The 22,773-nt window shown below is 45.3% G+C and overlaps 1 protein-coding gene across 1 annotated transcript; it reads left to right on the top strand.

Annotated features, from left to right (window-relative positions):
• The first annotated feature begins 16 nt into the window (after nt 1–16).
• SLC25A20 (solute carrier family 25 member 20) lies at nt 17–11,597 on the top strand. The gene is made up of 9 exons (XM_032120435.1): nt 17–421; nt 1,091–1,183; nt 3,108–3,235; nt 5,378–5,468; nt 6,425–6,542; nt 7,712–7,784; nt 8,366–8,475; nt 9,806–9,930; nt 10,431–11,597. Exons 1-9 carry the CDS (start codon nt 317–319, stop codon nt 10,491–10,493), a joined length of 906 nt encoding a protein of 301 aa, XP_031976326.1. The 5' UTR covers nt 17–316; the 3' UTR covers nt 10,494–11,597.
• The last annotated feature ends 11,176 nt before the right edge of the window (nt 11,598–22,773 follow it).

Genomic DNA, 22,773 nt, shown 5'->3' with positions numbered 1-22,773 from the left:
GCGCTGGGGCGGGGGGGAACGGCTGAACCACTGAGGATGTGCGGGGGGACGCGGCCCCGCGCCCTCGGGAGCGGCCCCCGGGCCGGGCTCGGCCGCTGACAGCACCCGGTGGCGGTGACAGCGCCCAGAGCGGCCCCTCGCACCGCCGCGGTCCCGGCCCGCCCCACGCCCGCCTCCCGGCGTGCCCCGCACTGGGCTAAAGGTCGCGGTGCGGAGGGGGCGGCATTGGCTCGGCAGGGACGCAGCGCCCCGATCCCGATCCCGGTCCCGGTCCCAGTCCCAGTCCCGCTCCTCACCCTCTGCCGCCGCCGCCGCCATGGCGAAGCAGCCGCAGCCCATCAGCCCCTTTAAGAACTTCTTCGCTGGCGGTTTCGGGGGCGTCTGCCTGGTGTTCGTGGGGCACCCGCTGGACACCATCAAGGTGAGACGGCGCGGGGCGGCCGGGGACGAGGGGGGCAGCCGGTGCACTGTGCGGTCTGGGGCAGCGGGGGGTGGACTACAGTTCCCGGCAGGAACTGCGCGGGAGCGGCACGGGTTCTGGTGGGCACTATGGCAGAACTACAGCTCCCGGCAGGCACTGCGCGGGACGCGGAGCTTCCGGTATGCGCCGCTGGGAGGCTGGGCTGGGTGTCCGTAGTGCTGTCGGGCGCCCCCTGGCGGCGCGGCGGACGGGCGGCTCGCAATCCCGGTTCACAGTGAAAAATCGGGAAAAAAGCGTCGGTGTTCCGGTGCTGGAAGGAGTTGGGAGCTGGGATGCTCCCGCCAACCCCGTGTTGCGGCGGGGCCCCGTGCCCCTGCGCCAGGGGGAGGCAGGAGTGACCCTGTGGAAGCAGAACTCAGCGTCCAGAGGGAGCTGGGGTCGTCATCCGGACGTCATCCCAGCAGTTGATTAGTTAAATACATTAACTACTCATTACATTAAAATTCAACCTCTTCTCTTTTGCAAAGGGCTAAAATGATGTCAATAGTTCTATCAATATCTTCGGGTCTAGTCACAAAACATAACACCATAATAGCCAGAGGGGTCCTGTCAATCAAAGTTTAGATTGTAATATTTAATAAAATAAAGTTTTCCTCTCCCTCTTACTAGGTCAGACTGCAAACCCAGCCTAAGCCACAGCCTGGCCAGGCCCCACTCTATTCTGGGACATTTGACTGCTTCAGAAAGACTCTTCTTGGAGAGGTACTGTGACACCTGCCAGATGTATCAGTTGTTTCTGTACATCGCAGAAATGGAATCGTGTGCCCCCCAGAGACCATACAATTCCTGGGTTATCAGTTAAATTGATTCTCATTAACATTTTTAAGCAGATTACAAAGCTTGGGGAATACTTAGCATGCACGTGCTCCAGGTACATGTCTCTGTTTTGCTAAGAAATGTTTTTGGTTCAAAATAGCATGATGTTAATGTCTGAAGTTATAGACTGGAGTGAATGTTGGCAGTTGTTTTTTGGCCTTGTTGTAGTTGGTGAAATCTTGCTGGTATTTGGAGTCACCTCTGGAAATCCTAAAATGTGTAATGACTTTTGTTGATACAAGTACTTTCTTCTATAAGGTGTTATGCCAGCTATGAGAAGGCAGAGGATCATTAATTTATAGACTTTTTTTCTCTTTTTCTTTTTTTGAGAGCAGAGTGTCAATTATAGTAGTTTTTCAACCTTCTCTAGAAGGGGGACAGTGTTTTTTATTCCTGAATCACTATTATCATGTTGTTGAGCTAGTCTGTTTTGTTTTTAGAAAGGCACAGCCTTGATTTAAAGTCTTTAAGTGACAGACACTCCAGTTTTCTGCTTTTTAAGTTTTCTCAGCAGCTCTTTACCATTTAGAAACAATGGCTGTAAAGCACAACTGTTCTTCCGCTTGCTTGAAGTCTCTTTTCTAACTGCTGGATCTCGTTAGGTAACTCCCTGTTAAATGAAAGATCTGCCTCAAATCTGAAATCCAGTTCCATTGTGGTATTAACAGGTTGTTATATAACCAAAGCAAATCCTGTTTCCCTGGTCTCTCCCACAAAGAACTGGAATGCTGTGCCAGCTCTGAATCCCTGGCAGTTTTTAACACCCCTGCTGCAGCACGGACGTCAGAGCTGAGCCATAATAATAGCCTTGTGATGGGAAGTTCAAAAGCAGTGCTGCTTCTCTACACCTACTCAATACTCATCCGTTTCTCTAAGGAAAACTATTAAACCTCTGCCAAGAGAGGTTTTTTGCTTCCCATTGCTCATGGGGAGGTTGAGCAGCAGTGGCTGATCTCTCAACCAGGTGCAATTTCATGGCAGAGCCAGTTGTGCCGGTAAGACTTCAGCATGTACTGGGATGCACTGGTTTATTGGAGCAGGGGGAAGAAAGGGGTGCACAGACCAGAAAATATTTAATTTATGTGTCTAGCCTTTATCTAGAAGATAACTATCCTTTTTATTGAAAAAAAGTTCAATTTAAAGGCAAGAGAAATTAAATAAATACAGCTGCTGGGGTCTGCATTAGAATTTTTTCATATGTGCAGTCCATAAAGGGAAACATCAGGAATGTGATGTTGTGTGGGAAAAAAGTTTTGACTTAGGGTAGGAAACAAAAAATAATTTGCTCTTGAACCTGTTCCAAAGTGAATTCATGTGGGGAGTGAAGGAATTCAGGTTGCTCTCCCTGGCTGTTCCTTTAGTCAAAGATTGAATTCGTTTCAGCGTTCTCAAGTTCAGTGTCAGGATTTTACAGTACTGCATTTGACAAGTTACCAGTAAAACACAGGTGCATTTCTGTGTGTAGCTGAGAGTGTTCTCTCTTGACATAATCTATTAAGGCTCTTATTCGGGTGGATTTTAACTTCACTTCCTCGTACTTGAGATGTACATGCAGGTGATGAGTATTGTTATTGAAGGGCATTTGTGGTGCCAGTGTTTCCCAGGAAGGATAACTTTCCTCTGCAGTAGTCCCTGAGCTTCAGCTAAACACATATAACTGCAAATGAACAAAAAACCCCTTTAGTCCTCTGATCAATTTGACTGTTAGATGGATCCTATCCTGGATTGTCACCTGTCTCTTCTCAACAAGTAGAAATATGTGCAAAGTTTATGCCAAACCAAGTAATTTCTGTGATAATGTTTCTTGCAGGGAGTCCGAGGCTTATATAGAGGAATGGCAGCTCCTATCATTGGAGTGACACCCATGTATGCTGTGTGCTTCTTTGGATTTGGTTTGGGAAAAAGACTCCAGCAGAGAAAACCTGATGATGTTTTGACGTGAGTTCCTGGTTAATCAGATGGTTGGGAAAGGCGTCCTGAGGCTGTTCCTGTATTGTCACACGTTGAGTTGTGGCGCAAATTTGTGTCTTCTCCTAGGTTATAAATACAGTTCTAAAAAATAAAACACTCATGTTTAATGCGTCTGGAAGCGTGGGGCTGATAGCACAGGCTAAAAACAGACATTGTGTGGGCAGGTGCGATGCAATTCCCTTTCTACGCAAGAAGGAGCCATTAAGGAACAATTCCGGTTTAGATGAGTACAGTGAGAGTTATATAATGATTGCCTGCCAACAGTCTTGCTATTAACAGAAACTATGGGAGCAATAAGTTCATGGTCAAGCAGTCTTGACAACATTCACAGCCCTGATTCTCTTTCTCCTGTTAGTTATGAGTCTTCCTGTGTCCCTTCATTAGGATATGAAAACAGCCATAAAAATGTTTTATTATTATTTATGAAAAGAGGTGTTTATGAGCAGCCCTCCTCTCAGGCATGTCTGACCTTCAGGAACAGCAATAGGAAGCTGAGAAAACTTGGTGTGGCTTTCTACAAGCCAACCTGTGCATGAAGAAAGCCCCCCACCCTTAAAGTACTCCTGTAATGGGTTTGCTGAGCTGTGATTTACAGCTCTACAGGGACTGGGCTGTAGCTTAGCAACATTTTATCCCATTATTTGTCTGCTAGGTAGGAGCTCTGTCAGAAAGCAGGAGCCCATTGTGTGGAGCCAGCTGTGGTGGGGTGTTTTGGTTTCTGTTGCAGCCTTGCCTACACAGGGCTCATGTGAGCACAGCTGGCCCTGCAATGTGAGCCACTGCAAACGCAGCTCCCAGAGGGAAGCAGTGCTGAGGTGCTGGGGAGCTGCTCACGTACCCTCTGTTATACCATGGCAGTGTCCCCATGCAGGCAAGACTGAAGGGAAAGACCAGGGGAACAGTAGGGACTGAACAACAAATGCACCATGAACTTATTCCCAGCAGCCTGATCGCCTCAATGCCTTGTGTTTCATACACGTGGTACCAACAGGAAGTCTTAAGGAGCAAGCTGGAAAAGGACAGTGTAGTTTTTTGAGCCTTTATGTAGAATTCCTCTCAAGCAGAGCAGTGGAAAAGAACAAACAGTGTGTGTACTGTCACTGTGCCCAGCTGTGCTGTTCTGTGGGTGCAGACCTGACACAGTGAAGGTACAGTGTGCTTGGGACATGAGACCCAAAAATAAAGGTCAGACAGACTAGGAGTCTGTCTAGAGGCAGGCAGGATGGTTGTGGTTCCCCATGCTCATTGTGAAGGGAAGTTGTGGAAGGAAGAAGGTGGAGAGAAACCTGAGGAGCCTATCCTGCCTTTTCTGGGGCTGAATAATCCCAAGGTGAGCTAAAAACCTCAAAGCTTAGTTTAAGCAGGAGGTGCATGTGGAGTAGTGAGGGAGGTCTGAGTGGTCTGGAAGATATCATGGGAATTTTAGTAGAGAGAGGTGTAAGAATTGGAATAGAATGCCATCTCTTGAGCAAGCGGAGAGAAGCAGGAGGTGTGGAATTGGATTAAATTGAGATGTTAGGTCATCTTACTAGGGAAGGTAGCAGGAGGCTGTTGTGTGATGGAGAAATTCAGCTTGTTTAAGGGATTTTTGTCATGGATACTTTGCCACGTGAAAGCAGGTGCAGAATGTGTGGGATAATGGCAGGTTGGTAGGACAGACTCGACTATGGCAGAGACTGAAGGAGTGAGGGAGTGAGAGGTTATGGAAAGGAGGCTTCTGGCTGCACAAGCAGGAATATGTGTGGAATCTGGGGTCACTGAGAGAGTATGGGAGACTGGAGGAGGAAGAGACTGTTGGGAATGAAAATGAATGGGGAGTGCTATAGCAAAAAATACAAGTAGAAGGAATATTAGCAAATAGAATGGATATGAAGAGCTGAGTTGTGGTTGCTGTAAGAACCAGTGTTTTGAGTCCTAGAGATCTTAAATGTTTAGCTCTAATTGTGCATTGACAAGGCACTTCTGCACTGATCAAAAGCAGTGGATGCATTTCAAGTTCCACTGTTGTGTTCATGTGGAACAGCATAATCTGGTGATGCAGGAGTCTTTCTGCCCTTTGTTTCCTGTGTGCTGTGTTGTGTTAGGGTCTTTTCTGTTTCCTTGGGGCAGATATCCTCAGCTGTTTGCTGCTGGCATGTTGTCAGGAGTGTTCACAACAGTAATCATGGCTCCAGGAGAGAGAATCAAGTGCCTTTTGCAGGTAAGGCATTGGATGGTGGTGATGGGAATTTAATTTTAGGGGTCTTGTCTTTCCATAGCAGGAATTTCTTTGGTTAGTGCATTTACTCTGTTCTGTTTTTTGACAGGACTGAGACAACTGTCATTTAATGCAGCTGTGTCACGAAGAAGCATTAAACAAACTCACCATGGCAGTATAAGTACACAGAGCATTAATTGCTCTATTCATTTTACAGAGCACAAGCCTTATGCTATGGGGCATCATATGAGGCATCCGTGGATGCCTCAGTCCAGTTCAAAGTATGGAAAAGTCAGTTTTTTCTGAATGAAACTTTTCCTATAAAAAAAAAAGCGTAAACCTGCAAGATCATGAGACTCTTTCTGGTGTAAAGAAGTTCTGTTACTTTGACAGTTCCCCATGCAGAGCTAAGGAATTCATTTCAAAACAGTGTTCTGACATTTGGGTGGCTGCTAGCTCTGCACCTCCTGCGGGGGTTTTAAAGTATTGTTGGAAAATGTAAACCTGAACAAATGAAATGACATCTTTAGCAGGTGTGGGAAGCTCTGCTTGTTTCAGACTGTGTTGAACTCTGTTAATATGGTGATGGGTGGTCACATGTTAGTTCTGACAGACAGGATATTATCATGGGAGCTTTTATACACATACAAATGGTTTGAATTTCACTGAACTATTTGAAGACTACTTTTTGTCAGTGTGGAATTACCTAACTGACTGGAGTTGTTTCAAACTTACACTGTGGAAAACTAAAGGAGAATTTCTCCTCTGCGTGGAACAGTAACCACAGCCTCAGCTTCAATGTGAGAGCTGCTTGAGGAAGTGAGGCAGAGGTTCCCTAGGCAGGAGCGTGTGCTCCTTCCTCTCTGGAAACACACGTGTGGCTTTTTAACCCTTGGCTGAATGATTCTACATTGACCAGAAACCTTCACTGGTCAGAAACTCTCACTTTAATCCTGCAGATCCAGGCAGCTACAGGTGAAACCAAGTACAGTGGCTCCCTGGACTGTGCCAAGCAGCTGTACCGCGAGGCTGGGATCCGGGGCGTGTACAAGGGGACGGTGCTGACCCTCATGAGAGGTAAGGGATGGGGCTGTCCCGGTCCCTGCTGCAGGGGGACTGCAGGATAAGAAGTCTGACACAGTATGGGAGATCTCACAGTTCCTTTAGCCAGTTGGAGGGGCTGTGTCACCCATTTTCCTTTTTTTTTTTTTCTTTTTTTCAGTCTGCAGAGCTACTCCAGTGCCTCAAAGGGCCTGAGAAATAAACATGAGATTCTCAGTGAGTGAGGAAGAGATTAGATGACAAGGATCAGAGGGATATAGGAAGTAATTAAGATCTGAGAAGCCAAGAGGAATGAGAGACTTCAGGAGAGGAGCAGAGAGAACAAAGAGAAGAGAAAGTACAGAAGTGGGCTTTTTTTTTTAAAAATTATTTTCTTCTTTTTTTCTTTTTTTTCTCCTTGAGAGAAGGATTGTGCCTGTCTGTGACTGTTGCTGTATAATATTGGCTGCTTTAAAATACATGGTGGCAGCAGTTATGCTTTCTACCCTTTTGAGTCTGGGTTATTTTGGACTGGGATGTCATGACCCCTCTCTCAATACAACAACTAAGTAGTTGTGCCAGACCCAGAATCCTTTACGTATTTCAGTAATTCCCCTTTGAAAAGCTGAAATTTCTATATTTTGTTACTTCAGTTTAGGACTTTGTTCAACCCTCTGCTTCTCACACAAGTGTAGCAGCCTGCAGTGTAACTCTGGCAGTGTCCCTAGATAGGGGATGGTTCTCTGGTTTAGGTATGGGTTAAGAATAGGCTGTGGGAGTAGCTTAAAAGAAAACCACAACAAGACCTATCAACTGCAGAAAAAAAATCCTCAAGTAGAATCATTAGAACTAATACATTAACAAAATTCATGAAGTTCCTGTGCTGCTGTGATGTGCTATGCAGCAATATGGACAGTTTAGAGCTCCCTCATCATTAGTGTCATGTAACCAGGTTACAGTCTGGTTTGAAAGGCTGCTGACAGAAACGTTATTTTCCCAGTTCTTGCCTTTAGCACCTGCTCTCCATGGGAAAGTTCAGACTCCTATGTCTAGGGCAGCAGCAGATTTTTATTTTGTTTGTAGAAGAGATTCAGAAAAGGAATCTGGATGTACTTAGTGGTGTTGCTGTGTTGGCATGGGGCTGGTGTGCCTCTGGGCTTCCTTTGGTTTCCCACTCCTCACAGCCTTTGTTGTTTACCCACCAGACGTCCCGGCCAGTGGAATGTACTTCATGACGTATGAGTGGCTGAAGAACATTCTGACCCCTCAGGGAAAGAGGTCAGTGAAATCTCACAGTCATCACTTTCTGAACTTCCCAGACACTGCTGATTAATCTCCCCAGTTACAAAGAGATTTAGAGCAGTAGCTAAACAAATTTTTAAAAAATAAAAATGGTTGCTCATCTTGTGAGTTAAGCTGTTTTGGTCTGGGGTTAACTGAAAATTAAAATAATGCTCTGAGTTTCTCTCAGCTTCCAGTTTAGATCTTGTTAGCCAAGCAAGGAATACTTAGAATAGGTCTCTTCACTTTCAACCCTGTATGTGTACAAAATGCTAGGGGGCTTTGTTGAATTTTCTGTGGGGGTTTGGTTGGTTGGTTGGCTTGGGTTTTTTTTCCCCAGAGCATGTGTGTGTGTGCTGCTGAATAAAAAAAATTGAATCTTTAGGGTAGAGTTGGTCCATCTTGGAAAGGTTGCTCAGATACTGCACTCTGTCTCTGCAGCATTGTGCTGCCTTCTGGCTGCCAGCCAGGCTTTTGGATTGTCACCTTAGTCAAAACAATGAGTTTGACTTTTTTTTCCTTTTTCTGTCTTTTTTTTTTTAACTTTTTCCTCCCACCCCATTCTGATCCTGCCACAGTGTGAGTGACCTCAGTGTGCCTAGGATCCTTTTTGCTGGGGGCCTGGCTGGGATCTTCAACTGGGTAGTTGCCATTCCACCAGATGTGCTGAAATCCCGTTTCCAGACAGGTGAGTTGCATTCCAGTGTGTCACAGCCACACTCAGTGTGATGCTCCTGGGAATGGGCTGGGCAGTGATGGAAGATGCCTTCTGGGAAGAATCGTGTCTTGAGCACTGCTTGAGTCAAGTGCATGAAAAACTCAAGGGTGTTCCTAGCATTCTAGTTGATTTCCTCACAAATTTTTGGCACATCAGGCTGCACTGCTCTGTTTCTGCCTCTCTGATCCTGATTTGAGGTACCTGATTTGAAACCTAAGCATAGAACTCATAATAGAATTGTCATAGCTGTTTTATTACAAATGTAATTCTTTGAGAGGTTTTGTTATTTCACTTCAGACATAGTTGTGTAAATTGTAGCCTGTGCTATCTGCAGTTTATAGTAATAGGGCGTGACTTGCTGAGAGCATTGCTTTTGGATAGGGAGCTCTGCTCTTTAATGTCTGTGGCCTAATTCCAGTGAAGATGGCCCCAGGCCTTGTGCTTCAGCAGAGTTTGACAGGTTTTTCATTGGTTTCTCTGCCAGTCCTGTCAATGAATATTTTTGTTAAGGCTCCCCGTCATCTCTGTGGACTCAACTCTCCACTGGACAGTGACCATTTTTCATTCTTTTCACAAATCATGATAATCAGTGCAGGAAATTTAATTTCTTTTTCTCTGAGCAATGGCTACTGTGGTTGTTTGTACCATACCAAGGCCAAGAGGGAAACACATCACAGCTTTATTCTTGTTCCACTGAGCCAGTCCCTAGTGCTGCTGTATGGGTGATGTGGGTCCATGGTGGTTCTGTTTAACTGGGCTGATCTGTGGGTTACCTCTTCGGAGGGCTGGCAGAGGCAATATTTCCCAGGGCAGTGTCAGGAGAAGGAAGAAATGGTTTTTTGAGTAGAAGAGGTTTTAAAAAACACCTCGGGAAATCCACGTAACATCAGCATTAGAACATCCTGTGCTTTTCATTTGAAGCCTGTTGCTGTTCTTGGCTGGGACATGTGATAGGATCATTTTCTTATTAACCAGTTTCATCAGTTTTTATATCTGACATTCCTATCACCTAAGTGCAGCTCTTGGGAGAGCTGTGATCAGCAGTGCAAATAACAGCTCAGACTTCCAACCCTGACAAAAGTTGTTCTCCTTTCTTCCCTGCTTGCAATGACTTGATGATGTAAATTCTTTGGTGATGGTGAGCACCTAGCTTCTGTTCACTGAGCCTTTACTGAGCTGTCTTGTCTGTTTGCTATAGCAGTGTGAACCTGTTGAAAATCCTGGGCTGTTACATATGGCACATCCTTCAGCCCTTGTCACTGCCACACATCTGAGCTAATGCCTTGTGCATCCCTTTCAGCTCCTGAAGGAAAATACCCAAATGGCTTTAGAGATGTGCTGAGGGAACTCATCAGAGAGGAAGGAGTTGCATCTCTGTACAAGGGGTTCACAGCTGTGATGATCAGGGCCTTTCCTGCTAACGCGGTGAGTATGTTGTGATTCCAGATGGGTTTTGGGGACATGGCTGCTCACAGTGAGTGTTTGCAGTCTGGAGAGGACATGACTGCCTGTTTACTCTTGTACCATTTCAGTGAGGTTCTTGTCACTGCAGGTACTTTTGACTGTTGGTGTCCAGATTCTAAAACTGTACTTTAATCTAGGAGTAAATCATTATTCAAAACTTTTCATGAAAGCTCTTTGTTGACTTTCTCTGATATTTTTTTTCTACTGGTTGTACATCCAACTGTAGAAGATTGAATGAGTTTGGACTCTCTTCCTCTTCAATAAATAATGAGCCTAACAGAGCCAAAGCTCTGCCTTTGTGTGGAGGGATACAGTAGAATTCTTGCTTCTGGTTGAAGACCTTTTTTGTCCTCTTCCTCCTTCCATATAAACCATGTTAGGTGTTCATAGTGCAGCATTTCAAGCGCCTTGTTTGAAACAGATTTTTAGAATCCTTATTTGTTCTGTGTTCTCTTTTCCAGGCATGTTTTCTTGGTTTTGAAGTTGCTATGAAGTTTCTTAACTGGATTGCACCTGGTCTATGAGGACTAGGAAGTGAGAGAGGAGAAGGAAGAGAGCGCAAGTCTGCCTCAAAGAAATAAATGAATGATCACTTAATGTTTCAGGAATTATTGTTTGCCTAATACCTTTTTGCCTTCCTCACATTCTTTAGGTGGTGCTATGTGCCAGTCAGGAATGCAAGCTGTATCTGTGACACAGAGTTGGTGAGGAGTTAGGGGTGACAAATCTTCTGAGCCAACCACAGCAGTAACGCTGCTAACAGACAGCTGTCACTGTCACACACCCTACCTTAAGTACTTCCTCATGGAAGAAGGGGACACATCTTAAAATGTAATTCTTTATTTACTGAAGAAACATGTAGCTATTAAGGCTGAAAAACTTCCTTAAAATAATTGCCAGCATGTACTTAACTCTCAGGGCATAAGTCAGCAGCTGCACATGGTCGTGTCTGCAAGCAATGTCAGACAATGTTCTCATCTCCTGTCGTTTTTCAGTTGTGGCTGTTTCTGTGTTAACACTGGTTTTAATCTTCTGTGCGTGTACAGCAGCAAACACAGCTCAGCAGGGGAGGCCAGAGCTACTTTCAGTGGGTTGAGGGGTGTTGCAGGTACCATATCAGGTCTTGCATGCTGATCTTTTCTGTGGAACTAGGACACAAAATGCATTATGTTTAACATTTGAGCTAAGCTTTACTGAGGGAGCCAGTGGGGAAATGTGTTTGATTAACCTGAACTTTTCTCTCAAATCCCTTTCTGTCCCACTGAAGAGAGCCCAAATGTGATTTCAAAAGTACAGCATGGCTCATAGCAATCCGTGATATATTTGATTCATCAAATACTGTGTCCTGGGATTCAATCCCTGACATTGATGTGAGAAATTTAACAGCACTTCCAAGAACTGAATTTCTCTGACACAAGGGGAACACATGAAGAGGATGCTGGCTGTGCAGTCTTGTTTAACTTTATTCTTTCTTCTGTTCCTTGGTTTTCTCTTACTATTATTAAACATAATCACATTTTCATTTGAGAAATGTCTAATACTGAGAAGCAAAAAGCAACTTTTAATTTCTTTTGGTTGTGATGCAGTGTTATTGGAACTCAATAAAACTAGCTGCTGCTTGGCTAGAATGTGTGCCTCCGTTCATTTACTTTTTGCATGGTCATGCATGCTCGGTTTTGCAAAAGTTTTCCAGTTCTTAATTCTGAGATTCATTGGGAATTAAGTTGTGCTGTGGTATCTTTGATTGCTAACCCCTTGCCTTTTAGCTTTTCAATTTCTGACATGAGCTGTGGAAAAGAATATTCTGCATTTGGCATATTGTCATACAAGTCCTGTTAGGTGCTGCGTTGTGGATGCAAGTTTTTAACTATAAAGGAACACACTAAATAACACATCTTGGAACAAATGACACATACTTTGTGGAAAGTACTTGGCGTGGTCTGTTGACCTGTACCATGAGGACACAGCCTTCACCTTGGCTTTCCACAGGCATGGGCAGCCCTAAAAACTTCACACTCTGTGCTGCTGAGAAGTCTCGAATCGCACTTTCCTTCCCAATTCTTTGGGAAGACCAGAAGGGAACCTGCCTTCCCCAGAGTCCACCTCTTGTGTTTTACAGGGCAGGAGGGGTGGCCCCTGGTGTGGGAAAATTCCAGTCACATGGAGCTGCCTCCACCATGGGCCTTCCCCGTTCCTCAGTGCTCAGGAGTGGCTGCTGTTTCTGCTCAGACGAATACAATACTGACAGTGTGAACGCTGAGTTAGTACTGGTTTGGAGAAGTGATTACAGGATATGAACCTCTCATATGGTTTTAAACACTGTTCTGGGTTTACTGAGGCTAAATCCCAGCTAGTTTCAAGCAGATCAGGTCTGCTCTGATGGCTCTGTGCTGCCTCACCACCAAATGCTGCCCTATGTGGCTTTGGTGGCTGCTCTGGCCTCTTTCTGATTTCCATGCTGGGGCTGTGGTACTTAGAAGCAACTTCCAATTTTAAGAAGTGCTATAAAGCTGAATCTTATTTTCAATTCTGTTTACGTGCTCCAGAAATACACTTCTTGGGAGGGACAGAAGTGCATATTCTTTCATAAAATTCCAGACAGTGATGCCTAAAGCTGCCTGCTCCAGCTGCCCTGTCAACTGCATCCTGTTGATCTCCTAAGCTCCCAGAAAGCTGGGAAGAGCTGAAGCAGAGGAAGGCTGAGATTCCCAAGGCTTGGTCATGAGCTGTGCACTATGGTTAGTGCTCCCTCCCATCCCAGTCCTAGCAATCCTAAGTGCTGCAGATAGTGAAAAACATAAAATTCTTGAAGACCAAATCAGGGACTAGTAGTGCCCCAGATGGAGCTGCTGGGTTTAAAAGCACGGCTCCTGCACTTGAGCAGCAAGGAGCCCACTCTCAGTCTGTGTACTGGCCTCTGGCTTGGTGCTCAGCACCTAACCCTGGCTCTGCTGTCACCAGCTGAGCCTCACCAGCCTTAAGCAGTACTTTCTCTGGAAGACTGAAATATTCCCTTCACTCTCTACTACTTCAGTTGTTACTAGTAACTGTAGACTCTTTTCCTTCTGCCAACTATCCCTTTTAATACTTTTTTCTTAAACATTTCAGATCCTGACTTATTCTAATTATATTCTATATTCTCCCCACTCCAAGGTTTTTGCAGAGCTTTGTATTTTGCATGATAACATTCTGTTGTTTACCATGGTTGATTTCATTTGGTGTTTTTAAGCTAAGTAAAATATGGCAGAAGACAATCACGAATGAGGGGCTGCTTTCCAACAGCAGTGGCAGGAGAAGAAGAGCTTTGCAAAGGCTCATCAGACACATCTGGTTGCTTATTCAAAAACTGAAACCCAGGCACCCTGGAAATACTTTAAAAGCTGCTCATGCTTCTAAAGATTCTGCCATACAAAATTTGCCAATTCCTTGCCTCTAATGTGTGCAGCCTCAGAAAGAGAGGATTTTAACACAGGCATAATTTCCTATACCCTGAGGACTCTTTTGCTTTCAGAGGCCCAGATTTGCATTCAAATGTTATTTTCTAATTGCCCAGGTTCTTGTGGGTATTCAGGCAGTGTATCTGCAGTTTAAGGGCACACAGTAGCAGCTGGTACACTGGTGCCAGCAAGTGATAGCAATGATATTTTTCTTCATGCTCCTTGTACTGATAACATCTGGGTTTGCTATATCAAAATCAGCATAGAATGCCCCAAGCTGCTTGTGCTGTATATCCTCCTGGCCCTTCTGCTTTGATGCAAGTGATTTTTCCAGTGGTGATTTGAGGTGTCTGGAAGTATTCCAGAAGTAATCCCTGACAGATAAATCTTCTGTGCTTGCATTTCTCTGCCCATTGTGTGCAAGTGGCTTTTGTGCACAGTCAGCATTGCTATAGTGACAGAAAGGTCCTTGGAACACCCCTGACAAGTCAGTCTTGATCAAATTTGCCTGATTAAAGGAAGGTGCCTGTGGGAGTGACATACGGTACAGACTCTCCAGTTTGGAAAAGGACATTGCAAGGTAGATCTTACAAATGGTGAGCAATGTCAAGAGGGTGCATTTACTCATATTTCTCATGGGACAAGACATACAGTGAGGAGATCAAGCAATATTTAAACAGAATGAAAAAAAAAAAATCACAGTTCATCAAGATCTACTGAAAACTGATAGGGCTGCAAAGCCTTGGCACAGGATGTCCCTGAACTGCTGGTTGATGGGGTTTGGAGGGTGTGCTAGGGAAGGCACAATGAGTGTTTTATTTCTTGTATTATTTCTGTAAGCATCTGCTGCTGGACACTGTTTGGCAGAGGAAGAGACACGCCTCAAATCTGATCTTTGTCAGTTTGTCTGGTGTTTTTACAAAATTATGGGCAAACCCTGACTAGTTCTGTGGGATCTGCACAGAGGAGGGTGGGCTGGCCGTGTACCTTCAAATAACAACATACACTAGGGCACAGCACCACCTATAGCTTTGCATGTGCCCAGCTGGCCTGTATTGGTTCAGTTTTCCATTTCTACATTGTTCTTATTATCTGCTGCCTCTTGGGTAAGAGGACTCCTATGTCGAGATCCTGTTTGTGCAGGTGAGAGACCAGCCTTGCACACAGCCTGAGCAAAGTGGTTTTCACCACCACATGGTTCACAGGATGACAGAGCAGTTGAGGCTGGAAGGCATCTCTGGACACAGCCCAGTCCAGCCCTTCTGCTCAAAGCAGGACTCACTAGAGCAGGTTGCCCAGGACCATATTCAGTTGGGTATCTCCAAGGATAGAAACTTCACAGCCTCTTGGGGCAACCAGTTCCAGCTTCACAGAAAACCAAGTTTTCTCTTATGTCTAAGAGGAACTTCATGTATTTCAATGTCACTAGATCCCACTGAGAAGAGCCTGGCTCCATCTTCTAAACCTTCTCCTATCAGGGATCCATACACATCAGTAAGATCCTCATGAAGCCTCCTCCAGGCTGAACAATTCCATCTCTCCTGGTCTCCTCATATTGCGTATATGGAGATATACCTCCATATCTCCTCACATTCACCGTCTCTGCAGTGCTCACTGGACTGCTCTGGTATGTCAATGCCTCTCCTGTACTGGGGAGCCCCGAACTGGACCCTGCACTCCAGCTGTGGCATCAGCAGCATTGAGAGCAGGGAAGGTTCATCTCCCCGGCCCTGGTGACAATGCTCTTCCTAAAGCAGCCCAGCAGGCTGGCGGCCTTCTTTGCCACAACGGCATATTGGTGGCCCATGTTCTTCTCCTCATGACATCCTGCTTCCAACCGTAATGTGTGACTGCACTACTGGCTTGTCCAGGCCACAGGCTAAAATGCCTGCTGAGTCAGTGGCAGGAAGCCATGCATGCTGTGGCACTGTGACAGTGGCACTGGGTGTGCTCTGCACTGAAGGGCTTCGATGGCGCTGCCCAACTATCCCGGCTGAAAATAGATCCGGCTGCCCTGGCAGCTGTATCCTGGGGACTTTTGCTCCTGACTCAGATGATGGTAGGGAGATGCCTGCCTTGCAGCTGGGGGCTTCCCAGGAGGGTGGGTGTAGGGATTGCTGGGATTCCTGCCTCTTCTCTGCTCCCCAGGATGCCTTTTGGGTGATCAGATCCCAGGCGGCTGTGCTCATTCACAACGTCAGGCTCTGGACATGGCTCTGTCTGATGCCATTTTACACCGCGCTTTGTCTTTCTGCCCAGCAGACCCTGCCCTGAGAAAGCTGTCCACTGAAGGGGAGAAACAGGCTGCCTGATGCTGGATGCTTGAAATGGAAAATCATTTCTAATTTAAGGAGATTTGTGTATAAAACTGAAGACATTTTCCATTACCTCAACGGATTAGAATAGTTCTGCAAGTGTATCTCAAACCTGGTAAAAACATAAACTTTAAGGGGACATTGGATGGGATTTTTACTAACGTGTCTCTGAATTCAGACACTAGTTTAAGTTCAGACAGTTCAGTTTAAGCTCAGACAGTTCAGTTTCAGCTCAGACAGATCTGTTTCAGCAGTTTATGATGCACAGGTTGTCCCTAGGCTTACTAGAAACATGGCCATAAAGATCAGTATCAAAGTTTTAGCAATAGGCCATAGATAAGCACCACTTCCCTTTGCAGGTGACAGTTTGAGTGTCAGTTTGCTGAAGGACACAGTGCTGTTGCTAACCCTTGGCACGGAGGGTGGAAGTTTGAGATGTTTGTCTGTGCAATGAGCTGACTTCCCTTCTTCATTGGAGACCTGAGCTCAGGCTTCTCCCTCAGCGCTGCTGCTGCTCTGGGCCTGAGAGAAGTTGCATACAAGCTCTGGATACTAAAGTAAATGTTGAGCTGCCTGGATATGGATTCCCCAAGGCTGAAAGCATATCCCAGCAGCGACATTTCTCCTTGGTACTATTTCCTAATACTGTTTCCTAATAGTTACTTATTACTGTCAGCTGCTGGCTCCTTCCTCTCTCCACTCATGCCATCAAAAAATTCTAAACTGTGATTTAGCTTTGAATGTTTGTCCTGGAGATGAAAGGCAAGGAAATCAATTCTCTGTCCCTTCCCATCTTTAATCCCTATGCAGATTTCAGCAGAACCAGCTGAAATGCTGAAAAGGTGTAAAATTACAGCAAGTCCTCCTTCTCCTGGGGCTAAGCCCATGTGATTCAGAAAAGCTCTTGAATGCCTGCATAGACAAATCCTAAAAAAATACTTCCCTCTGAAACATAATCCTCCCGCTCATCCCCCGCCCCTCCCTGCCCGCTCACCCTTGACTCCCTATCACTCACTGCCAGGCAATTATCTGCTTCGTTTACTGCCTCCTGGCCGGAGCCAAAGTTCAGGATCTGGCAGTCGATGGCAGGAGATCACTCGGCGGAGGGAACTCGCTGTTCTCCCAGCCCCACCATCCATCTCCCCATCGGAGCAGGCGTGCTCAGCTGCGAGGCACGGCCAGCTCCTGCGGGGGGGTGAGCCCTGGCTCCCACCGCAGAGCTTCTCCTGGGAAGGAGCCTGAAGCTGCGGTGGGCAGGAGGCCGGAGCAGGGTCTCCTCTTGCTCTGCCAGCATCCCAGGAAACGGGCCGGCATTTGCTGCTGCCGAGATGGGGAATGTACGTGGGCAGAGCCCTGGGTGCTCCTCCCGATCGCTGTGCCTGCCCACTGCCCATCCGCTCCAGGTGGAACACTGTCCCAGATCCCCCCCAGCCCGCCTCCATGCAGCAAAACTCCATCGGACAACGAAGTTCAGTTTCCCTGGGCTGGGGAGGCACCTGGCAGTGCTTCTGTGCCTGCCAGGGAAAATGGATGAGGCACGGCCACATGGCACTGGCGTGAAATGTCTGTCTCCCCTGACATGAGCAATTCCTTGTGATGTGGATGAATTCTCTTAGGTGCTGATGACAAATTGTTGGGAGTGTCCCCGTTTTCCTCCCTATGGGTCCAGCTCAGAGGATGAAGCATCCACACGCCGTTTGCCCCAAAAGCACAGACTGTTCCTGGCATTTCTCTCATTAATGCTCACGAAATGCAACATGCAGCTGTCCTGCTCTCCAGTGTGGGCATGTCCAGAGATGCCAGAGCTGCCTGCTGCTTTGCGAGAGCAGCCCTTCCCAGGAAGGCAGCCCTTCCCAGGGACGGGTCTGTGCTGACCTCTCCTCTCTCCCCCTGCTTCGTTCCATGCTCCTACTCCGGGCACAGGCGAGGGTGAGAATGTCTGTAGAGAACTGTCCCAAAGGGAACCGGGTTGTGAAGCACGGCTCCTCCGCCTCACTCCCTCAGCAAACAGAGTTTAATACAGCTAAGGGTACTCTTTCTGGAAAAGATAAAAGCAGGCTGTGTCACTAAGAACGGGCCTCAGACCGAGGGTCTCTCAGCCCAAAGCTCTGCCTGCAGTGGGGAGAGCAGGGGGCACAAAGCACCCAGCTGTACCTCCCCAGGGTGCTGCCACCAGCATCTGCCACAGACTGTCATTTACTGGGCTGGAGCCTGTATCCATCCACACCCAGAGCTCTAGGCTTGGTTTTCAATACAATTACCTTCCAGACACCTTTCTGGGTTCGGCCTCTCCAGTATCTGATGGCAGTGAGTGCCACTGTTTAATTATGTGCTGCTTTGTTTCAGATTGGCTGAATAGTTTCACTGATGTTGCTTAAATCTTGTCTTGTGAGAAATAATAACACATTGTTCCCCTCCGTCTTTCCTGAAATAGTTTTTAACTTTCTGGGCCCTTCTCCTTTGGGTTCTTTTCCAAGCTGATGTCTTATTTAACCTATTCTGATATAATGCCTTCCCCCCTATTTTGTATTTCTTCTACATGCCATTTTTCAATGAAAAGATAATAGTTTCTATCAGCCATATTGATATTTTCTATTCCACTCTCTATTATTTTCCTCTGGGCACTGGCACATCTGGTTAATAAAATGGGTATTGATTTCTAAATATGCTTAAAAGTTTCTTTATTGAGTAGCTGGCTGATAATCTGTCTTCTATAGGTTCTTCTATAATTAAATTTGACTGATCTGGAATAACCCCCCCAACTTCTACTATATTCACAGAGCATTCTTTGCTGAAGGTGGTGTACACATTGGGAAAGGATGAGGGGTTTAAATTAATCCATATTGCTTAGCAACATTTACACCATCAATAAACAAGCACTGTTTTTCTAAACAAAAGACTGCCTAGCCTTTCTCCATCCTGACTCTGTTGCTGGTGATGGCAAAACTGACAGTGTCCAGCCTGCTGTATTTAGGGTGTTTCCTTCTTGCTTTGTGTCGCTTTTATTCACACTTCAACTCACCTGCTAAAGCTCTGCTGAGAATAATGGTAAGATCTTGAAGTGAGGTGTCTATGGAAGAGGCTCATCTAGATTTTCATGTCTAGTTTTACTTGCTGACAGAGCAGCTAATCACATTAGTCACATGGCTGTTTTACACTCCCTGAAACATGATTGCTAGGAGCCTTGAAAACTGTTAAATGTTTGCCCACAAGTATTTTCCCAAATAAGATCTTTTGGCAATTGTATGTCACTTCTGAAATTTCCTACGACTTACTTTTTAAGGGAAAGATCTTTCCAAAGTCACTAATATCCGGGGATGTATGTGTTCAGGAATGTGAAGGTAAACTGCAGTGCCAACCCTCCCTGGGTGACCTGCTGATGAAAATATGAAATTCAGCTTTGTTATGTACACAGATGATTTCAATGGGACATGAAGAATAACTCTGAGATTCATAAACCCTTAGATCCACAGAACATTTGGCTGAAGTGCTGTCAACCAGTGACCCACTTTGCCTGCATCATTTAATGATGGAGAGGACAAGGAGGAAATGCCCTGGAGGGGACTCTGCCCCAGCCCTTCAGAGCCTTTTCTGTGTCAAATGTCAGAAATGTCTCTGGGCGATGTGGCTGCAGGTCCTTCCTCCACAGGCACGACCTGGCCCCTGCCCCAGCTGTGCACAGCCAGGTCAAACCCCAGCGTGCTCAAACCCAGACCACACACTGCAGCTCCTGTGGGAGACGTGACCCCCTCAGGATCCAGCAGTGATATTTGGCTCTGGCAGGACATGGCACCTTCTAAGACTCAAGTGAAGACGGGGGTGACATATTTTGGGGGGAAAAAAAGACTCATTTTCACACGCAAGCTTGTTGCATACAGGATGCCAATTCAAGTGCCCTTCAAAATTTAAAATGCTTGGTAGAATCCAGATGGAAAGGCATAATCTGCAACCTCCTATGCTCTTATGACATTCTAAATTTGTTTTTTTCTAGTTTTCCTCTGAGATTTGTTATTCTTTGTACGTTTAACTAATGTAACAGTGATAAATTGTTGCATCTTTTTTGTTTATGTCAAAATATCTCAAATAGAAAAGTTTTTCTCAAATAAGTAAACAACACTAGTACACATTTTGCTACAATATGTAACTATCTTACTGAAAACACTGGTACTCTTGAATGTTGACAATAATGATCCTTACCATTTGATTTCCATTTTCGTAAGAGATCAGATTTTCTTGTCATATGCCATGAAGCTCAAATTAAATTAATTCTAAATATACTTAAAAAAATTCTGATGTAAAGAATTTATTTACTATTTAATTTTTTACTTATTCTTGATTACTCTTATTTTTTTGTCTAGGACCTTCTTTGCCCTAAATATTGCTTAAGCAACTTGTCTTCATAAAAATAAATAAATAAATAGGTTTCCATTTACTGAAAGCACAGAGCAGTCATCCTTAATTTCTCTAACTTCTTCCAGTGACTGCTGTATTCATTTCCAAAAGAATGTTCCCTGAGACTTCATCTGGCAAACAAACACTGCTTCTAAGGTTTGGTCATGATTTTCCTCCTGTTCCAGTAGCTCTTGCCTAATCGGTTTGAATATGAATTTAGAGATGAATGAAAAATCTGTTATTCTATATATGTCAGAAGTAAAGTATAATCTCATTTCCCTGAGGGGAATTTGTCTCAGCAGTCTGGGAACTTGAATTGCTGATACAGTGAGTGCCTGCTGCCTCCCCTATTTTTCCTTCTTTATTGTGTCTTTTCCTGTACAAATATATACTGCTCAGAATTCCAACAAGAATTTGACCTTTCCCAAAGTACTGGCCTAGTTTAAAGTGTATTTTAAGCTATTTGCTTTTGACTGTGAGCAGAATCTGAATCCTGTGATAGGGATAACTGGGCAAGCAACTGTGTCCTTTAACATGAGATACCATCACTTCCTATTCTTACACACAGCTTCAGTCTGAAGGCCACTAGTGCAGTGCAAGTCTTTCCTTTGCTCAAGCTGCAGCAAACAGCAGCTGGAGCAGACCTTCCATGTCTGGCACTTGATCAAATACTTTCTGGAAGTAGGATAATGGATTTACAGTTTTGTCATTTTTGCCTTCGTTGTTTATTTCTTTGATCTTCAAGTATCTCAGTTTAAAGGTAATTAATAATTATTTGGGTGTTTTTAAAGCCTCAGATGTGCTGCTTTGGATAGAGACAACCCCTGTGAGGGAAGGGGCTGCCCCATCCCTGGGGTGGGGTCCAAGGAGGTGTACAGCAGACAAGGAGGACCATGACAATGGCAGGATGCTGAGCAGCAGAGCCCTGACCAGCTCCCCGTGCATCCCTGCTGTGCTGGGCTGCGGCCCCGCTGCCCCCACCCACACCCCAGTCATGGCCATGCTCTCCCCTTGTGTTTGGCTGCAGCAGGACACACTCCCACTGTGGGCACCCAGCACTGGCCCCTATTTCCATTCCATTTTATCCTTTCCATTTTATTCTACCTCCTCTTTCCCGGACTCATCGTGTCTGTATTTTTCCACCATGGGAATAGCCTCTTCCAAGTTAAACCAACCTTCCTGCAGCTTTCCTTCTAAGCACCAACACTGCCACTGTGCAACCTTCAGACTCACTAACTCCCAAGAAATCCTCCCATGTAACCTTTTGTTTATTCCCCACATAGTCAAATCTCATGTTTTAGCTGCACTTTTGCTATTGCAAGAACATTTTCTATTATTTCGTCCTTTTTTCCCCTTCACTTTACACACCCATTGAGTCCCTCATTTGCCATAGCTTTTTACAGCAGCTTCTCCCTCTAGACTAGTCTTTGTGTGTCTGAGACTTGGATTTTGATCCCGAGCAACTGGAATATATTTTCCCCTTGTTTTAAGACTCTCTGTAGGTAAAAACAGTTTTGCAAATTGAAACAAGATTTAAATCAGTATTTTTTTCTGTAGCAGATTTCTCCCTTTTAAGCACTGCTTTGATTTCCACAGTATTTCTTCTAAAGTTCAGCAGCAAAGTCTTGAGAGAATAGCAGCTTATTGCTTCTGTGATAAACTCTTATCTTTTTTATAATTTAATAACCCCGCCACTAAGCAGAAAACTTCTCTGTCAGTCTCTGTGCCTGTTACATAGCCTGGGAAGCAGCAATAACACTTACCCTGTCAGCTCTTAGGACAGCTCAGAACAAACAACTTTGCAATTAAAGTGTTTATATAGTAGAGCCTCCTCCCTCCTTCCTCATTTAAGGCAATTTCATCAATCAACTGTCTTCTCATTGACTATTTTTTTGTAGCTCTCTGGCAGGGCTCACTCAGGCTTGGGATGTTTCTCCTTGGTCTGGTTGAGCACCATCCCTCCCCTTCAGGATCCTGGACCACCTCCCATCCCAAGGCCTCAGCCTGGAGTCGGGTGGGTCGACCCATCCTCCCCTGCCCCTTCCAGTCATTTCTTGTCTTTGCTGATATGGTTTCATTTCAGCCCAAGGCCAACCAAAACTGCAAGCTTGAAACACCCGTTTCAATGAGACATTTTCAATTTTCAGGATTCTTTGGCAGCAACTCTTTCGTAAACCTGTGCTGGGCTTTAAAGGGGTTGGTAGGTTTTGAGTACAAATGAAGTGAGTTTACCTTGAGATACAAAGCTAAACAGACAATAAACAGCTAATATAGCTAAATAGAAAAAAAAAGGCTATTTCTGAGCCAAGACCCCTTTCAATGCTGCATCCTCAAATCTAGTAACTGCCTAAGGGTGTTTTCAGATAAAGACAAATAAGCCAGCTATTGAGGGGGACAGTGAAGCTGCAACTGTCAAAGGTGCAAAGAAAACCAAGAGTAAACACCGTGCTTCCAGCTCTGATCAGATTTGGGACTTGCAATGCTGTTTGTAATGGCTGTGTTCCTTCACATGGGAAACTGCTCAGAGGGAAAACGTTGTCAAATGGAAACTGCGGAGTGATGGGGGCAGAATCACTCCTGATGTTCTCTGGGCTGCACTTTGCTGTCAGAAAAAGCTCCATTTCCTTTATCTCAAAGGGTTGAAAAACTCTGAGGCAGGG

This window comes from Corvus moneduloides, chromosome 11 (genome assembly GCF_009650955.1).
Source record: "Corvus moneduloides isolate bCorMon1 chromosome 11, bCorMon1.pri, whole genome shotgun sequence".
Taxonomy (NCBI): Eukaryota; Metazoa; Chordata; class Aves; order Passeriformes; family Corvidae; genus Corvus; species Corvus moneduloides.
The sequence above is the reverse complement of the archived record's forward strand: the minus strand, read 5'-3'. Positions and strand labels throughout refer to the sequence as shown.

Coding starts and splice junctions, on each gene's coding strand:
- SLC25A20 (XM_032120435.1), top strand. CDS start 317: ATGGCGAAGCAGCCGCAGCCCATCAGCCCCTTTAAGAACTTCTTCGCT. Junction 422..1,090: donor ACCCGCTGGACACCATCAAG/GTGAGACGGCGC, acceptor CCCTCTTACTAG/GTCAGACTGCAAACCCAGCC. Junction 6,543..7,711: donor GGTGCTGACCCTCATGAGAG/GTAAGGGATGGG, acceptor TTTACCCACCAG/ACGTCCCGGCCAGTGGAATG.